The following is a 19257-nucleotide window of genomic DNA, read 5'->3' as shown; positions in this document are numbered from 1 at the left end:
TGGCCACCGGCCAGCTCCCAAGTCCCACCGGGACCAGAGGCTCCACAGGAGTCCTGGAAAAGCCCTCCACCTCACTGCGGGGTCAGAGGGTGAAGGCGGTCTGCTCATCCACTCGATGCCCCGGACCCACACGAGGGAGGAAACCAAGTAGAGAGCAGGGCGGCATCACCGCGGCGAGGCGGCCGTCCAAGGGAGCAGCAAGCGGACTCTGCCAGGCTCTGCTGCGTTCTTCAACTAATCCCACGGCCACAGACTTTCACCTCACCTCTGATAAAGCCCTCACGTGGCAGGGAATACATGTGCAAACTGTGTAACGAAATAACTCCGAATTTCCTGCATGTGATACAACTCTGCAAGGAGCTGCTCCACGTTCCATTTCCTCTGCTTAATAAAGTGTCCCTAATGGAACACCTTTGGCAAATGAGGAGGCTTAATAACCAAAGGGCTTTGGCAAGGTAATCCTCTAATCACACACCATGAAAAATGAACATTCTTTATGAAGACTGTATAGAGAGGCACATTGTAAGCTTCGAAACATAAAAGGAAAATCACAGCATTTAGGAAGGTACCATTTTTCCCTTAATCAAAATGCCTTCTAAACTGAGATCTCCATGAACGCACGTATGTGCTTGAGATAAAAATAAAAGGAATTTATTAACGTGCACCGCCAGCACACCTGTGCTTTCTACAGGCCCCTGCTGCTCCCCTCTGTCTGAACCACAGTGGACACACGTCCGAGGCCGCTGCTAGCCAGGGTCACAGCAGGACACACAGGAGGGCGCTGCTCTCAGGGGGAAGAGGACCCACAGTCAAGGAGCACCCCGGCCACTCATGCCGCTCGCCCCCGTTCCGGGCAGGGCCCCAGCGCTCACCTTGTTGACCCAGAAGACCATGGCGTCCTCAAGGTCGTAGGGAAGCTCTTTCGAGGCACTGAACGTGGAGAAGCGCTTGACGCTGGCCACCACCTTCTCAATGCTGATCATCTCCACGGTGTAGGCCATCATGAGTGCGTCCACCATCGCCATGTGGGCGCTCTGGGGGCAGAGGCAGCAGTCAGTCACCCAACCTTGCCTTTCCGCCCCGGGTCAACGCAGAGACCCTCCCTAGACCCACAGCTGAACGCCTCCGTTGTCTGTCTTCCTCTGCATCTAAGGAGGCACTCAGATCTCTACTTGTACGTGACCCCCACTTCCTCATCTCTGACGACCCCGTGAGAGCCCGGGGCTTCCCTACTGCTCAGCTGTGGGCCAAGGTACAAGGGGCCAAGAGACGTGCCTGAGGCCCCATGACCACCACAGGCCCCTGGGGCCTCAGGGGCCCGGCACACTGAGCTCACGCCAGGCCTTCGAGCCCTTTCTTCCCAGAACCAGTAACATCCCCTCGATCCACAACACACATCCACCAAGGCCAAGAGCGAAAAGCCACAGAACGCAGAGCGCCTGAGAACGGCCGAAGCTTAAAGCCACGTGGGAGGTGCCACAGCGGCGTAGACCTGGAGCAGCCTGGGAGAGTCACACTGGTGGGATGGCTTTCCGGGAAAGATGCGGGGAGACGCTCGGGGAGGAAAGGTGCATTTCCTTCTTTATTTTGGCACAAAAATACTTAGAAGATACACGTGAAACAACCTAAGAGGGTGGGCTCGACAATTCTACGGCACAACACGTGCAAAAAGTTTGCTCCCCGTGAGAAAAAGCCGACAGGAATCTGCTCCCTCCCCCTTTTCCAAATCAGCCCCCGGCCCGCGGAGAGAAGGTGCTCCCGAACCCTGAACGTTTGGGGTGACTCTGCTGCGCCGCAGGGGGACAGCGGCAGCCCACCAGCCGCCCCCGCCTGCCGCCCAGGCCACTCACCATCTTTATGGGCGCGTGGCTGAGATCAGGCTCCGTCACGGGGGTGTCGTCACTCTCCATCACGTAAATCCCTTTCCGGGACAGGGCCTGGATGACAGCCTGGTGTCCCTGCAGAGCGGCCACCTGGTCCCCTCTGAGGATGAGGCCGCAGACGCGGCAGTACAGCTCGCTGGACAGCAGCAGCCTGATGACCGGGGGCTTGACGTGCTCCTGCTCGTACTGGTCGATGTAGAAGGGGTCCCTGAGGTCCTCCGGGATGTCATCTGCACGGGGGAGAGACCGCCGCGTGAGCACGACGGCACCCCCACTCTCTCCACACACGGCTCAGGGCCGACGGCACACAGACGACGGACAGAGGGGCTGTGAACGACGACAGGCAACTAACCACGTGCGAGACCCCAGCTACTCGGCAAGCGCTGCCCTCCTCCACCAGCAGAGGCGAGCAAGCCACGCACAGCACTGGGCAACGCCACCGCCCAACCCCCACGAGCATCTCTCCCGACGCAGGAGAGCAAGGAGCAGGTGTGGGAGCCGGAGGGGGCTCGTGGGCCGAAGGGAGGCCAGGACCGCGCACAGCCAGGCCACACCGAGCACCCGGCACCAGCCCTGGGGAGGGAGCCAGGTGCATCCCCGTCTGCTGTCAAATCCCGTGATTTCAAGGCCAGACGCCAGGTCTTTAGAGGAAAGAGCCAGGCCTGCCGCTGCTGCGACAACCAGGCCGGAACCGCAGCCGTGAGCCTCTGCGCATCTTTGGACCGGGCGGCACAAAACGATATGAGCCATGTTACCAAGCATCCCCTCGATCCCATCAAATCAACACTTCTGTCCCTACGTCACAAATGAGGAAACCGAGGCACAGAGAAAGTCAGCAACGTGCCCAAGGCCACGAGAGTCAGAAACCAACGATGAACCCAGCGTGGTCCACGGCACCTACACCGCTTCCCACACACACCCCCACCGTGTGTGCAGAGCTTTCCCGGCGGCTGCGACAGTCTCCCCCCCCCGCTGTCCTTCACGCTTGCTCTGCAAGCTGTCAACCACTGTCCCCCAAAGGGGGGACTCTGCAGTCCAGTCCAGCTGCACCTCACTTTGCTGCGCTCTGCGGACACTGCGTTTTCTCCAGGTTAAAGGTCTGGGGGAAGCCTGCGCCTAGCCAGTCTCTGAGCTCCATTTTTCCAACAGCATTTGCTCACTTTGTGCCTGTGTGCCATTTTAGTAACTCTTGCAGTTTTCAAACTTTGTCATTACTACTATATTTGTTAAGGTGTTCTGCAGTCTATTGTAACTGGAATTTCGTAGCAAGAGTGTTTTGGGGTTTTTTTTCTTTTTTTGGCTGCATTGGTCTTCGTTGCTGCACATGGGCTTTCTCTCGTTGCGGCGAGCGGGGGCTACTCTTCGTTGCAGTGCGCGGGCTTCCCATTGCAGTGGCTTCTCTTGTGGAGCACAGGCTCTAGGCGCACAGGCTTCAGTAGCTGTGGCACGCGGGCTCCATAGTTGTGGCTTGCAGGCTCTAGAGCGCAGGTTCAGTAGTTGTGACGCACAGGCTAAGTTGCTCCCCGGCATGTGGGATCTTCCTGGACCAGGGCTCGAACCCGTGTCCCCTGCACTGGCAGGCGGATTCTTAACCACGGCGCCATGAGGGAAGTCCCCAACAGAGTGTTTTTAACGAAGCCGTGTATGTCTTTTAGACATAACGCTGCTGCACACCTGATAGACTACAGTCCAGTGTAAACGTCAGGTTCAGATGCACCGGGAAACCAGACCTCCGTGCGACTCGCTCGGCCGTGCGGCCTGGGGCTGAGCCCGGGTCTCTGCTCTCTCACTCCGCCCCACCCCCACCCCGGCCACCCCCGCGGCGCCCACGCTCAGGCCACACCTCGAGGTGACCCCACCCAGGAGCGCGGACGGCGCTCGCTCAGCACAGGGGGCCACCTTCTCCGTCGGCGGGGAGCAGGGGGGACCCACGCCGGGAGTCAGGGCAGGACCCGGACGCAGCTGGTTGGGAAGTGAGCCTGGGAGGGAGGCAGGGTCACCTCCGGGGACAGCACCGGGACCCGCCCCTCCCCGCTCGCCCTCCGGCTCGCTCGCCCTCCCGTCTCCCGACACGGGTGGGGGCACGGCCATCCCACTGCCCAGGGGCCCTCGGTCAGCAGCCGCAACGGCGCAAGGACCCGTGTGGGCGTCACCGCCAAGCGCTGAGCCGGACCGAGCTGGTGGGACAGTGGCCTGAGGACGCTGCCTTGGGGACACAGGTGTGAGGCGCGGCTGTCTGAGGGCCACTGTCATTCAGCAGAAACATCAGGAGACAAAGCAAGCGCGGTCCTGCAGCTGTGGCCGCAGCCCTCGAGGCTCAGGACTCTGAAGCGGGCCTGCTGGGAAGGCCACGAGAAGGGCTAGAGGATGCGGACAAGACTACAGGTAAAACAGGGTCGGCGCTCCACGCACAAGAAGGAACAGGGCGCCAGCTGGTCGGGTGAACAGAGGATCGGAGCTAGAGGACAGCATGTGCGCTGAGAACAGGACCCGAGCACGTCAGCCTGGCCTTGACCGGGTGCGCCTCTCACCTGGCCGGTCAGAATCCCGGCCTCGAGTGCAAACCATGGACACTACGAAGGCCTGTCTCCGGGGTTGGGAGAGGACTGAATCAAAACGTACGTGTAAGTCACCACGCTACGAGCGGAGCCTGGAGCGCAACAAAACTCACGCAAGTATTAGTTATCAATTGTATTATCAGGCTAAAAAGACCACCAAGGAAGCACTCCTCCTGTTGCTGTCACACGTTGTCCCATCCTGTCTACCAAGGCCACATGACTCACCGGGGGGGGGGGGGAACGGAGACGTGGCAGCACATGGGGGGGTGGGCAAGGACTCCCAGGTAGGCGCCAACCCCAACCTGAAGCCCGAGACGGGTTCCAACCCAGTCTGAGGAAAACCACGACGGCAAGCCTCCACGACACAGCTGGGCAATGAGCCTCACCACCTGAGAGCTTCAAAACCACGGCAGTGTCCACCCCACCCCAGACCAACTAAGCCAGAATGTCCTGTGGGCTCACAGGCAGAAACATCCGTACCCCTGAGAATCCACTAGACAGGCTGCAGAGGTGGCTGACGGGCTCCGTCGAGAAGTCCCTTACTTATACACTCTGGCTGTGGAAACAGGCACTCACAGAGGGCTTCTAATTCTGGAGCCCTGCCTGCACTCCACCCTTCACTGGAGATGCCAGACAGAAGGGAAAGAAAACAGCCAGCAGCTGGCCCCACCGGGCACAGCCCGGTGACTCTCCTCCCCTACACCAGGCGAGCTCCAGAACAAAACCATATCCCAGCGGTGGCGGGATAGGTGGGCGCCAAGGGCGCTTTTCCCCCCCTTTGCTGAGGCAGGCTCGGTTGTGGGAAACACACAGGCTTGGCTTCTAGTCAACAAGCCAGGAAGAGAGACCCCTGGGAACCCCGGGAGAGGGGGTGGGGGACCACAGAGAAGAGGGGGTGGATAAGGAATCCTGAACCCGTGTACACTGTCCTGGTGACCCCAAGTGGCCCATGTGTGACAGACCCAGAGAACTGAACTGACCTTGGAACCACTGCCCACACATGGCCAAACAGACTTCTGGTCTGAACTTACCGGGGTTTACTGCCACCCAGCTGCTAACAGAGCACCAAAAACACAAGCATCATCCAAAAGATTTCAGCAGAAACAGGCTCACAGCATAAGATTCTAAGTGTCCAGGGCAGGGGCTCCCTGGTGGCGCAGTGGTTGGGAGTCCACCTGCCGAGGCAGAGACGCGGGTTCGTGCCCTGGTGCGGGAAGACCCCACATGCCGCGGAGCGGCTGGGCCCGTGAGCCATGACTGCTGAGCCTGCGCGTCCGGAGCCTGTGCTCCGCAGCAGGAGAGGCCACAACAGTGAGAAGCCCGCGTACCGAAAAAAAAAAAAAAAAAAGAATCCGCCTGCCAATGCAGGGGACACGGGTTCGAGCCCTGATGCGGGAAGGTCCCACATGCCGCGGAGCAACTAAGCCCTCGCACCACTACTACTGAGCCTGCGCTCTAGGGCCCACAAGCCACAACTACTGAGCCCGCACACCACAACTACTGAAGCCCGCGCGCCTAGAGCCTGTGCTCTGAAACAAAAGAAGCCACCGCAGTGAGAAGCATGTGCACCGCAACAAAGAGTAGCCCCCGCTCACCACAACTAGAGAAAGCCCACGCGCAGCAACCAAGACCCAATGCAGCCAAAAATAATTAATTAATTTTAAAAAAATGTCCAGGACACAATCCATAAGTACTCAACACATAGAGACAGGAAAGCGTGACCAATTCTCAGGGGAAAAGAGAGTCAACAGACGCCAACCCTGAGATGACCCAGATGTTAGAATTACTGAAGACTTTAAAACAAGGCCCCACGAGGCCCTCTTGAAACAAAGGGAAAGATATAAGTTATTAACAGAGAAATGAAAACTATTAAAAAAAAAAAACCAAACCTTCAGAACTGCAAAATACCGTTATCAACAAGAAATTCAATGACAGATTCAAAAGATGAACAAAACAGAAGCGGACTCACAGATGGAGAGAACAAACTAGTGGTTACCAGTGGTGGGGGAGAGGAGGGTAAAAACAACTGGGTGTGACGAAGGCTCAAGGATGTGTTGCGCAACGCAGGGAATCTAGCTGATACTTTGTAATAATTGTAAATGGAAAGTAACCTTTAGAAATTGTATAAAGAAATAAAAATTAAGTTAAATTAAAAAAAAAAAAAGGTAAACCAAACAACAGAGCAAAGAGTCAGTGAACTTGAAGACAGGCTAACAGAAGAAATCTACCTGAAGAGCAGAGGGAAAATCAACAGAATGAAAGGCAGAGCCTAAGGGAGCTGTGGGACAACATCGAAAGATTCAGTAATTACGTTACTGCAGAAGGGAGATGGGCACAGAAAAAGCATTTGAATAGATAATGCCTAGAATCTCCCCATATTTGGTAAGAAACCAATTTACAGGCTTAGGAACCAACTTGAAGGAAACCAGGTCCACACACGGCATAATCAAATGGCTGAAAACCAAGGATGAAATAACGGGCCGTCGGGACCCCTAACCGGAGGTGTCAGCCAGACGTTCAATGACCGTGCTGAAAACAATGCAACGAGAAAAGATAAGACTAAGGATTCTGGCAGAAAAGTGGAAATTATTTTTTAAAAAAGAGACAAAAGAACTTGGCAGATCTGAAAAAGAACCAAGTAGGAATTCCAGAGCAGAAAAATACAGTAACTAAACTGAATTTCCACACTGGATTGCTGAATAGCACATTACACACAGAGGAGAGAAAACACAGCACAGAAGGTAAACGACAAACACCGCTTAGTGTCGCAGGAGTGTGACTGGAGACCCAGAAAGAAAGGAGAGAAAATATGGGGCAGAAACAGTATTCCGACAGATAATGGACAAGCATTTTCCAATACTTGTAAAATTCATGCTTCCCAGCAGAAGGGAGGGAGGAAGGGAGGGAGGGAGAAATCCACACACCAAAGAACATCACAGTGACACTGCTAAAATCCAAAGACAAAGGAAGAGCGTGCAAAGCGGCCAGAAGGAGCTCCTAGTCAGGACGAGGTGGCACAGATTAGTCCTTCCCTGCTCCTCTCGACCGGGCACAACTGTAAACCCTGGAAGGAGCTCAAAGGCTACCCAGCAGAGAACTCTGAAAGGTGGACGGGGAAGGCAAGCTGGCTGGGAACCCAGGACTGGCCAAGCACAACAACAGGGCGTCTTACAACACCCCCTCAACAAAAGGTGACCCAGGCCTGGTACTTCCTGACCCCCAGCCTGGAAACAGAAGGCAAGCCAAGCGGGCTCATTCCTGCCCCAGGTGGAAGGGGAGTCCCACCCACTACACCAGGCCAGCCTGGCAGAAGCAGCGAGGGAGCAACAGGAAGCCCCACACCCACCTCCACAGGGCACCCCACCTGGAAGCGCTCTCCTTCCCATGAGGCCAGAGACACCCCCACTCATCACCGGGCGCCAGGGGAGTCCAGCAGTGCGACCTCAGCACGACGGGCAGCCCAGGAAACACTCTGCATCCCCCAGAGGCAGGGGCGGCCGCCACAGAGAATCCCACCCCACCCAGAGGCGCTCCTTCCGCCTCCTAAAGCAGCGCCCGCAGGGACGGTGGGAAGCCCAGAGGCACCAGACATACCAAGTATAGCAAAATGGTACCACGAGGCTCTGGACATGACACTGCCGCTGGAGCCACAGTCCAGAGTGGCCAGGACCTGCAGGCAGGACCTCAGCAGGGACACTGCTGACTATGATAAAGAAACTTAAGTAGCACCCAGACTCACCTAACATAGAGCCACAATGACCAGGAAGCAAGCAAAGATCGCCTACCGTAACCAGAAGCAAGAAAACCATGACCTTAAGGAGAAAAGAGAATCGACTGACACCAAGGCGCTGGAATTATCCGACAAGGGGCTTTAAAACAAGTGTAAAAACACGGCTCCGCAGGCGATCACAAGTCTCCCGAAATAAACGAAAACTGGAAAAAGAGTCAGCAAAGGAGTCATAAAAGGAATCAAACACAGAACTGCAAAACAGAGTCACAGACTTTAAAACTCACTAGTCTCAACAGTAAAGTAGAGATGACAGAGGACAGAATCAGTGACCTTGCAGACAGATAAACAGAATCTACCCAATCTGAACAACAGAGAAAATATACTGAAAAAAATAAAATGGACAGAGCCTCAGGGACCTGTGGGAGAATAACAAAAGATCCAATATTCGTATCACTGGAGTCCCAGGAAAGAAGGTGAGTAGGGCTGAAACAATATTTAAGGAAATAATGGCTGAAAACTTCCCAAACATGGCAAAACATATAAACCCACTGATTTCAAGAAACTGAGTGAACCCCAGATAGGCTACACCAAAAACTCCAAGCCAAGACACAGCACAATTGAACTTATGAAAACTAAAGACAAAGTATTTTGGAGCAGCTGTAAAGAAAGAACACGTGAAGGAAAAGGGAACACCAACTCAACTGACAGTGGGTTTCTCCTCTAGCCACAGAGGCCGCGGGAAGTGGCACACATTACAAGTGCTTGAGGAAAAGAACTGCCAACCAGATTCCATGTCTGGCAAAACTATCCTCAAGGAATGAAGGAGAAATAAAGACATTCACAGACAAAAGAAAACTTAGGGAAAAAAAAATTGTCTCTAGAAAACCTTAAAAGAGGCTAAAGGAGGGGGCTTCCCTGGTGGCGCAGTGGTTGAGAGTCCGCCTGCCGATGCAGGGGACACGGGTTCGTGCCCCGGTCCGGGAGGATCCCACATGCCGCGGAGCAGCTGGGCCCGTGAGCCATGGCCGCTGAGCCTGCGCGTCCGGAGCCTGTGCTCCGCGACGGGAGAGGCCCGCGTACCGCAAAAAAAAAAAAAAAGTGGGGAGAGCAAAGGAACCTAAAGGGACAAAAGGTTTCCACACCTCACTCAAAATGATAAAACAATACCTGTCAACTGTTGGAAGTCACCTATGTATACTGTAATACCCAGAGCAATCACTAAGATAGCTATACAGATATACCCCAAAATGAGATAAATAAATCAAGATGGAATCCTAAAAAACAGTCAAGTAATCCACAAGAAGGCCCCAAAAAACAAAACAAAACCAGGAACAACAGAAAACAAACAGACTAAATAATGTCAGACTTAAACAGTAACAATTACATTAAATGTAAACACTCCAAATACACCGAGTAAAAGACCAGCAGAGCCAGCGAGACACAGCACAACTGCACGTGGTTTATACGCAGCTTGCTTCACAGCCAACGATGCAGGCAGACTGAAAGTAAAGGGACAGAGAAGGCTATAACAGGCAAACATTGTTTAAAAAAACAGGAACAGCTATATTAATATCTGATAAAGTAGAAAGAACATTCCTAGGGACAAAGCGGGACATTACGTTAACAGTAAAGGGGTCAATCCACCAAGAAGACTTTACAACCCTTAATGTGTACGCACCAAAGTACAGAGCCTCAGAACTCATTTAGAAAAAAAAATGGACAGAGCTGTAAAGAGAAATAGACACTACAAGCATAGTGAGGGACTTAAACATCACCTATCAGAACTGACAGAATTCAGACATAAAATCAACAAGGAGGAAGATCTGAACAACACAACCAATAAAGAGAATCTAACTGACCTGTGTAGAACACTCCACCCAGCAAGAGAAAACACCTTTCTTCAAATGCCCACAGAACATTCACCAAAACAGACCTTATCCTGGGCCATAAGACAAACCTTAACAAGTTTAAAAGAACAGAAATCACACAGCGTATGCTATCCTACCATAATGGAACCAGACTAGAAATAATACCTAAAACACAAACAGGAAAATCTCAACAACTGGAAATCACACTTTTAAATAATTCATGAATCAAATAGGAAGTATCAAAGGAAATAAAGAGAGATACATCGAACTGAACGAAAATACAACATACCAACATACGTGGGATGCGGCTAAGGCAGTACCGTGTGGAAAATTTATAGCACTAAAATGCTTACACTAGAAAAGAGGATAGATCTCAAATCAATAATCCAAGCCCTGGGACTTCCCTGGTGGCACAGTGGTTAAGAATCCACCTGCCAATACAGGGGACACGAGTTCGATCCCTGGTCCGGGAAGATCCCACGTGCCAGGGAGCAACTAAGCCCGTGCGCCACAACTACTGAGCCTGCGCTCTAGAGCCTGTGTGCCACAACTACTGAAGCCCGCGCGCCTAGAGCCCGTGCTCTGAAACGAGAGAAGCCACCGCAATGAGAAGCCCCTGCACTGCAACAAAGAGTAGCCCCCGCTCGCCGCAACTAGAGAAAGCCCATGTGCAGCAACGAAGACCAAATGCAGCCAAAACACAAATAAATACATTTATTAAAAAAAAAAAAAGCTCATCATCATTAGTCAGCAGGGAAATGCATACCCAAACCACAATGAGTTATCACAGCCCACACACTTGAATGGCTACTATTTAAAACACTGACAATGCCACGTGTTGGCAAGGATACAGAGCAACTGCAACTCTCATGCCACACTTTGCTGGTGGACATAAAAAATGACACAGCCACTATGGAAAACAACTGAGCGGTTAAACACACTTATATGACCCAGTAACTCCATGGCCAGGTATCTACCCAAGACAAATGAAAACACACGCCCACACAGACTTGAATATTCACAGCAGCTTTCTTCATAGTAGACAAAACTGGAAGCAATCCGAGTGTCCATCAACAACTGAGTAAGTATTAAATAAATAAATAAATGTTTTAAAACGCAACTAAGAAGTCTGCATGCCGCAACTAAGAAAGATCCCGCATGCCACAACGAAGGTCCCGCGTGCCACAACTAAGACCCAACGCAGCCAAAATAAATGAATGAATAAATAAATTTTTTTAAAAGGTAAGTAAAATGTGGGGAGCCAAACAATGAAGACTATTAGCAGCCCTAAGCGAAAAGGTCTACACACATGGATGGGTCTCTAAAATACTAGTAAGTAAAGGAAGCCAGACCAAGAACACCTGATGTATGACTAGAGGCATGTGACACTCCAGAAGGACCAACCTAATCTACAGTGACAGGAGCACATCAGTGAGCCTATGGGCGGGGACTGACTGCAGGGGGCTCAAGGAAACCCTCGGAGGTGATGAAAAGGTCTTACCTTGATTGTGGCCCTGTGCACAGGGGTGTATGCATTTGTTTAAACTCATCAAACTACACTCTTAAAAACGTGTGCATTGGGCTTCCCTGGTGGCGCAGTGGTTGAGAGTCCGCCTGCCGATGCAGGGGACGCGGGTTCGTGCCCCAGTCCGGGAGGATCCCACATGCCGCGGAGCAGTTAGGCCCGTAAGCCATGGCCGCTGCGCCTGCGCGTCCGGAGCCTGTGCTCCGCGACGGGAGAGGCCACGGCAGTGAGAGGCCCGCGCACCGCAAAGAAAAAAAACAAACAAAAGACGTGTGCATTTTATTGTACGTAAAGTACATGCATCTCAATGACGCTCGTTTTCTCAAAGGTGCAAAATAAAATTCTTCACTGTATACCCAACAATGGGCATTACCCCTCCTACAGAGACTCCTCTAAAAAGCAAGGTTTAATACATCTCTTCCCTCCTGAGAAATCTTCAATGGCTCCCCAACTCACATACAACAAAAACCCCAAATTATCAGCCATTCAAGGCATTCCAAGATCTGGCCCTAGGCGTTCTGTCCAATCTACATTCATCTTACATTCATCTAACTCTGCAGCAGCTCAGTTCACATCCCACCCCAACTAGAACGCTATGCTTTCCCTTAGCCTGGAGGATGCAGCACTCTCCCCGCCCTCCTTGTCCCGGTTCTCTGTTTCCTCACCTTCACTAGGTTCTTACCCACCTGAGCCTACCTTCTTGAATGGAACATTCCAGATTCCCTCAGGGGTGTTTCTCACCCTCCCTTACCTGTTCTGCCGGAGCACTTGCTCCTCTCTCAGGCACTAGTCTCCTTGGCCTTGCATCACAGGTCTACGTTTGCAAGGCCACGGCCAGCACCCCGTGAGCCCTGAGAAGCACGCTGAGGACCCCACAGGCCACAACATACTGTTCAGCTGAACTGATTCAAGTTTACTTTTGCCTGAGTTTGAAATAACTGGAGGACAGTGACTGAGGGATATTTAAGTGAACTAGTTAGCATGGACAATAAGAAAGAGAGGGCTAGGCGAGGGAACACGAAAGAAATCAGAAACAGAAATAAAACTCAAAGATCACCTCTCTCTATGCGACAACAAAGCCATGAAAGTAGGAAAGCCCCAGGGAATAGAGACTATAAATACCCCCGTCAAGGGCACCGCAGGCTCCAGGTGGCCCCCCAGCTGACCCCTCCCCGCGCGCGCCCACTTGCCAGCCCACCTCATATCAGCCCAGTCTCGACCACTCTGCTTTCCTAATATCTGTTGGCTCAACCTACCTTTCTAGTTCCCACTGCCGACAAGCTGGCCAAGACCTTGGTTCTTCAAGCCAAAGCGACATCAGCTCTGCAATGGACTTAATGGGTGTGTCCCCCAAAATTCACGTAATGAAACCTAACCCCCAAGGAGAAGAAGGTATTAGGAGATGGGGCTTTGGGAAGGCGATTAAGTCATGAGGGTGGAGCCCTCAGGAATGGGATCTGAGCCCATATAATGAAGCTCCCTCACCCTTTCTGCCATGAGGGCGCAGCGAGAAGACGGCCGTCTACAAATCAGGAAGCAGGCTCTCACCAGACACCGAATCTACCGGCACCTTGACCTTGAACTTCCACCCTCCAAAATCATGAGAAAAATGTCTGTTGTTCTTAAGCCACCCAGTCTCTGATGTCTTGTTACAGCAGCCTGAACGGGCTGAGACGAGCTCCTGGATACTCCACTGACTACAGCCTCTTCGCACTCTAACCTGCTAGAAGACTCTCGCCAGGCTGTCTCTCAGCCCATCACCACCCCACGCGAAAACCTCCCGAGGCATACATCGTGAAAGAACTCGCTAGCCAGCCTGCAACACCGTGAACAATCTGGCCCTCACTATTTTCCAAACTAATCACCTACTATTTCAGTCCACAAATCCTCTGTCACAACAAGGTTAATCGACTCAGGGCCCAAGAACTCTTCTTCCTCTGCACGGAACCTGCCGGATGCGCTCTGCTCTACTCTCGGGGGTGGCGTTCCAAATACCAGGCACCCTTCAAAGCCCGTCTCCCCACGGAGCCTCCCCTGGCAGCCCTCCCACAGCGACCGCTGCCCCCTGCCTGCAGCCCTGGTCCCTGGGTGCCCACCAGACAGTTCCATAGTCTACCTCAAGACAGCCCGTGGACTAACGCCATGCCGCCATTTTTCAGTCCTTGCATTATTTCATTTTCCTTTGCATGTGTCAATAATTCATGTGACTTTTAAGCAACTAAAGAGACAGCATCATACAACTTCATACGCACATGACGGCCATTACTGGCTGCGTGAATGTGATATTGGCTCCATCCTGGTCACCATGTGATTGGATGAAAAAGGACAGCAATCTGAGTTTCTCAACAGTTGAAGTAGGAAGTAGAACAGGAGACTGGCACATACAATGGTGATACAGCCACCAAAAGACCAACAGCAGAAGCTATAAGCTATCAGGAGGATAAATGTAACACAGAGAAAATATTAAGGGCTTTTTGTAAGATACTTCCACAAATTCAACATCCTGAAGCACAACAGGGGCCGACCCTTCTGAGGGTCGCTCAGATTCAAAGTCTGAACTTAGAGACAGATTTACATTCCTTGGCTAAAATTCAATTTGTGGCATCAGGACAGGAAGGGGAACTTGTACAGACTGCTATAGCTTTAGAAATGAAAATTCATCCACGTACGGCCACCAGGACAGAAATCTTTCTATTCCACCTGTTTCAAAGGCATTTCCAACTCTATCACCAATCTGACAAGTACGTGAGCACTGACTCTGTCCTGCAGACATGGCACTAAATGGGGTAACCCTGACCCCTGACCTCACAGACACCAGGCGGTTCTCAGCACACCCACGCAGAGCGGAAGGTCAGGCTACAATGCCAGCCAGCGACCTGACCCCCACAGTACCTCGTACCACTGAGCAGATGCACCCAGGCTGCTCCGTAAGCTCCCAACTAAGCAGCACTCAAATCCCGCGCTAAGGGGCTTCCCTGGTGGCGCAGTGGTTGAGAGTCCGCCTGCCGACGCAGGGGACGCGGGTTCGTGCCCCGGTCCGGGAAGATACCACGTGCCGCGGAGCGGCTGGGCCCGTGAGCCATGGCCGCTGAGCCTGCGCGTCCGGAGCCTGTGCTCCGCAACGGGAGAGGCCACGACAGTGAGAGGCCCGCGTACCGAAAAAAAAAAAAAAAATCCCGTGCTAAAAACAAAAGACTACTAAAATATAAAATCTAACTCAATAACCAATAATCTGAGCAAATCATCACATCAAAGGAACTTGCCAACGTGCTTACGAACGAGGGCCTCCCCACCAAGACTCGAGCAGCCACTGGTCCCCCGCGAGTCCAGGGGCGAGAGCAGAGGCCGATGTCATTTCCGGTTCCGGGCCGGGAGAGGCGTGCTGAGCACGTGCTCCCTTTTAGCCAAACATCAGACAACAAAGGAAGGCGGTGACCCCCTGGAGTTGACAACGAAGGGATTTTGCTCCTAATATCAATAATATCAATATCAAACAGAGAGCCCGAGCTGTCCTTGTGGTCTAAGCAATGAGACAGCCGGCAGCGGCTTGGTTACAAATACCCCGCCCATGGCCGCACAGATTTCCCCTCCCACAATGTGGTTTCCAGATCGGTGGTTTAATTAACAAGACTGTGGAAGGACAAGAGTGTCCACCCCTCACTAGCAGTGGGCTCCGGACAGCCCCGTGGCCCCTCTCAATCCCAGCTGACTGCTGGTAAAAAGGGAAGGGTGACCCTGGTGGCCCCTACGGTCCAGTCTGGCGTGGTTCAGGGCAGCTCAGCTCGTGGTGAGTTGCAGCTTGGCTTCCAGGGCTCCTCAGAGGGCGAAACGACCACCACTGAGCCACACAGCAACACACTTGCGAGTAGCCGAGTGCCTTCTAGTACTTTCCCTGGGTCACTTTTTCAACATTGTCCTTGGGAGATAACAAAAGCTATTACTCCCCCACTGTCCCTGAAACCAAGGCCCAAATACCTTTAGGTTTCCTAAGGTCATGGACTCAAATCAAAAGTCAGGAATGCAGTAGCTCCAGTCCAGCACTCTATTCTGTAAAATAAACTTCCAAGTCACACCTGTAAACTTTACCAATTAACTACAACTTTCACCCAAAAGGACGTCACAAAAATATTCCAGCTGAGCAGGTTCTACTGCTTCTTACTGACACTTTCAAGTGAACAACTTTCCACATATCCAATATATTATTTCTGAAGAAATGATTAAAACACTGTCCGTGAAACAAGAGTTAACCCAAAAAAGAGGAGAATCTAAAAATAAAAGCACAAGCCGGCCCACGGTTCCTGGCTGTGGCACCAGAGGCAGAAAACTGGAGGAAACGTTTCTGCACAACCATATGCCTCCTCCAGGCCCGGCCAAGGGTGAGCTCCTGAGCCCCCCCACTTACTCCAAATGGCAGACGGTGGCCTTGGGGACACAGAGAGAGTCCCAAAAGGCAAACGCAAAACGAGGCAGCCTCAGAGCACCTAGCCCTGGAGCGCCCGCGTGCTTTCAGCTCCTATACAAACAGTGCTGGGTGTCATTTAGCTAACCTAATGAACCACCGTGTAACAAGTGAAGATTTAGGCCACTTCCACCATCATGCCCGCCAAAAGCTGATTTACAGTTAAAGCATGCAGACCGAAACTGCCGTGTCTAATTAGCTGAAAGCTAAGCTGGAGACGCACGTGGAGACGTCCAGAAGACGAAACAAAGAGCAGGCCCCTGGATTAGGAAGAGCTCTGGGGGGAAAGAGCCATGCCATCCTAACAAAACCCCCTCCCCAGCCTGTCTCCTGAAAGACAGCACCCCACGCTGGGTAGCAGGGAACCTCCCACCCAGGCTGTGACCCCCACACCCACTAAATAAATCACTTCAGCTGAGCCCAGGCGAGTCTTCTCCGTCATCTGAAATGGGATCACCCGAATTTGTAAATTTAAAGAGCAGCTCTCAGTTAGAAAAAAAAATTACCCCGGCTCCCCTTCCTGAAGCAAGGTACAGAATGCAGAAGCATTCTCATTTTGCAAAAACGACTGGAAAGCAGACCTCCTGAGGTCAGTTTGATGAGCACAACCCAGCCAAGGGATGGGCAACGTGCAGCCCAGCCTTAGAGCCTCAGACAGCCTCTCGTCTCCTGCAGCTCCTGCCCACGTTCTGTTCTATAAATACACACCTTCAGTCATTTCAAAACTTTAAAGCCAATTTTAATATCAGCTTTTGAATTAGTTATCTGAAGAGTCAACAAGTATTGAAGAGTGACTTGGTACTGGAAATAAAACCCGACTAATCCAACAGTGACACTGAAAGAGATGCGTATTCATTGCCAGAGAGCTGACAAGTCCCATGCTGAATGCCAAAGCTAAATGCAACAAGATAAAAATGCATTCACTGAGCTTAAGAAATTGGAAAGCAAACAACGAGAGGGCTTTTTAAAAGCATCTGAGTCTATACAGCATTCAGTACCAGAACCTTAGCCACCTCCATATGCAAAAATCTTAAAAATACACCCAGGAGTGAAACTTTGCACATGTGCCCCAACAGCCATGCCCAAGAACGCACTGTGCTTGAGAGCGGAGACCTGGAACCCAGCCAGCGCCCGGGAACGGGGAACGAGCTTCCTGTGAAATACTACACAGCAGCGAAAAAGCAAGGCGGGGAAGATGGAAGGAAGCTAGAAGAATCCAAGAACCTGATGAGAATAAAGCGGTCGCCATGACAGGTGCAAAAACACGTAAAACGAAACCGCAGGAGTTTAGCGATGTAAACAAATGTGCCGAAATAGAAAGGAAAGCAAACCGACAGCCAACACGAGACATGAGGTGGGTGTAAGGGGAGGCCACGGAGTTGGGGCAGCCGCACACTGCCCTGCGGAGCTCAACCGTCACAGCCTTTTCCTCAAGCGGCCGCTCCGGGGTGACTCGTTCACTGTCCCTAACTCTAAAACTTCATTCGTGCTTTTCATCAATTCTGTATTTTCCCAAAATCACTGTTTCCCCATCACACTACGCGGAACTGGATAAAGCTTGGTGGAAGTATAAAAAAGAACTGTAACACTGAAATCTACAAAATAAAGGGGGAAACTCTCCTTGCACGCTATAAAACCAACTTAAAATGAGGCGCTGCATTTAATCCCTAGGACTTGCAGGGCGTGTTTATCCTCATGACGAGTCCATCCATAGCACAGGCCACTCCAACCGGTGAGATCCTGTCACCGGGAAACGCCCGCTCAGCAAGTTTTCAAAACCAGTCAACCAGACTCTCTTCTGAAACGGTTCTCTCTCCACTTCGGTCTCACTCTACAAACAGGAACGTTTTCACCAGAATAGAGGCAATTTTTAAACAAATGCTTCAAATTTAAAGATTCCACGGCACTCAATTTTGTACCTGAAACGAAGCACCTGAAATTAATCAAAGACAGCCTTCGGAGCCAAGCAATCACGAGAATCACTTGGTCTGTAAGATTCCAAGAGCCGGAAATCGGAGCGTCTTAATCCACTAAACATATTAGGGCCTGACCAATACCAAGGTTATCTAGTTCTTCGAAACAGGAATCAACCGAAGGTAATGATTCGGATGAAACCCTACCCATTTAAAAGGAATGCTCGTTAGGGAATTCCACACCTGACATTTGGTAAGAATCGGGAAAGGCCGGGGTAAAGGGTTTCTGCCCTGGACTCCCGCCCGACCCGCCCGAACAGGAGAGGTTCCGCCCGCGAGCGCAGGGGAGCGCCGATCCCTGGCCGCACCTGCAGGACCCGCGCGCCCCCCGACGCGAGCGCAGAGCGCACCGGGCCAGCCCGCGCCTCCGCGCCCCGCACGCCGGGGACACTGCACAAAGGCCCGGCCCCTCCCCCGCGCCCCCGGCCCACCTCGGCCATAGGCCTTGGCGCAGATCCACTGCAGGTTGGCGGCGATCTTGGCCCGCGCCGGGTCGTAGCGGTCCAGCGGCACGATGTCCACGGCGCCGTCGGGCGCGGCCTCCATCCTCCTCCAGCCCTCCCCGATCGGGCAGCCGCCCGCGTCCACCATCTGCACACAAAAGGGCCGCTGCAGCGCCGGCCGCGCCGGACCGGGCGGGACAAAGGCGCCGCGCCCCTCGCCGCGCCCGGGACCCGCGTGGGGCCGCGGGGCACCGACCGCCCGCGCACCCCGCGCCCCGCCGCCGCCCGGCCCGCGTCCCCGCCGCCTCACCTCAGAGCCGCCGCCGTCGCCGCCGCCGCGGGTGTTGCTGCTGCATGCTGCGCGGCCGAGCCGGGGCCCGCGGGGCCGGGGGGCGGCGAGCCAGGGGGCGCGGGCCGAGGCCTCGGGCCGGGGCTGGGGGCGCGTGCGCGGAGCCGTAGGCGGCGGCGGCGGCGGCTAAGGAGGTGGCCAACCGGCGGGAGCGCGCGCGCCGCCGAAGCCGGCGCAGGCGCAGTGGGTGCGGCCTCCAGCCCGCGCCCGTCCCGCCCCCTTCCGCAGGCGCAGTGGGCGCCGGCCCGCGCTCGCCCCGCCCCCTTCCGCAGGCGCAGTGGGTGCCGCCCGAGACCCGTCCCCTTTCCGCGGGCGCGGGCGCGGGCGGCGCGGGCGGACAGGCCCCGGCGGCTCCAGCAGCATCTCTTTGTCTGGGCCGCGCCTCCCCCTCCCCGGCATTGGGTCGTCCGGACCACTGGCCCCCAGCCGCCGCCCGACGGGCCGAGCGCCTGTGCAGGCCGACCGCGAC

General features: G+C 53.5%; 1 protein-coding gene across 8 annotated transcripts in view; it reads right to left on the bottom strand.

Annotated features, from left to right (window-relative positions):
• Positions 1 to 18902, bottom strand: part of CAMSAP1 (calmodulin regulated spectrin associated protein 1) — a 54408-nt gene extending 35506 nt beyond the window's left edge. For all 8 annotated transcript variants that reach the window (XM_067742682.1, XM_067742683.1, XM_067742684.1 and 5 more), the window contains exons 1-4: positions 18750 to 18902; positions 18428 to 18587; positions 1851 to 2113; positions 873 to 1034 (exon numbers count right to left, since the gene is read on the bottom strand). In XM_067742682.1, coding sequence (XP_067598783.1) covers positions 873 to 1034; positions 1851 to 2113; positions 18428 to 18587 — 585 coding nt within the window. In that variant the 5' untranslated portion in view covers positions 18750 to 18902. The remainder of the gene's footprint in view (positions 1 to 872; positions 1035 to 1850; positions 2114 to 18427; positions 18588 to 18749) is intronic.
• Positions 18903 to 19257: the final 355 nt, after the last annotated feature.

Source organism: Pseudorca crassidens, chromosome 7 (assembly GCF_039906515.1).
Source record: "Pseudorca crassidens isolate mPseCra1 chromosome 7, mPseCra1.hap1, whole genome shotgun sequence".
Classification (NCBI taxonomy): Eukaryota; Metazoa; Chordata; class Mammalia; order Artiodactyla; family Delphinidae; genus Pseudorca; species Pseudorca crassidens.
This window is presented reverse-complemented; position numbering and strand designations above follow the sequence as displayed.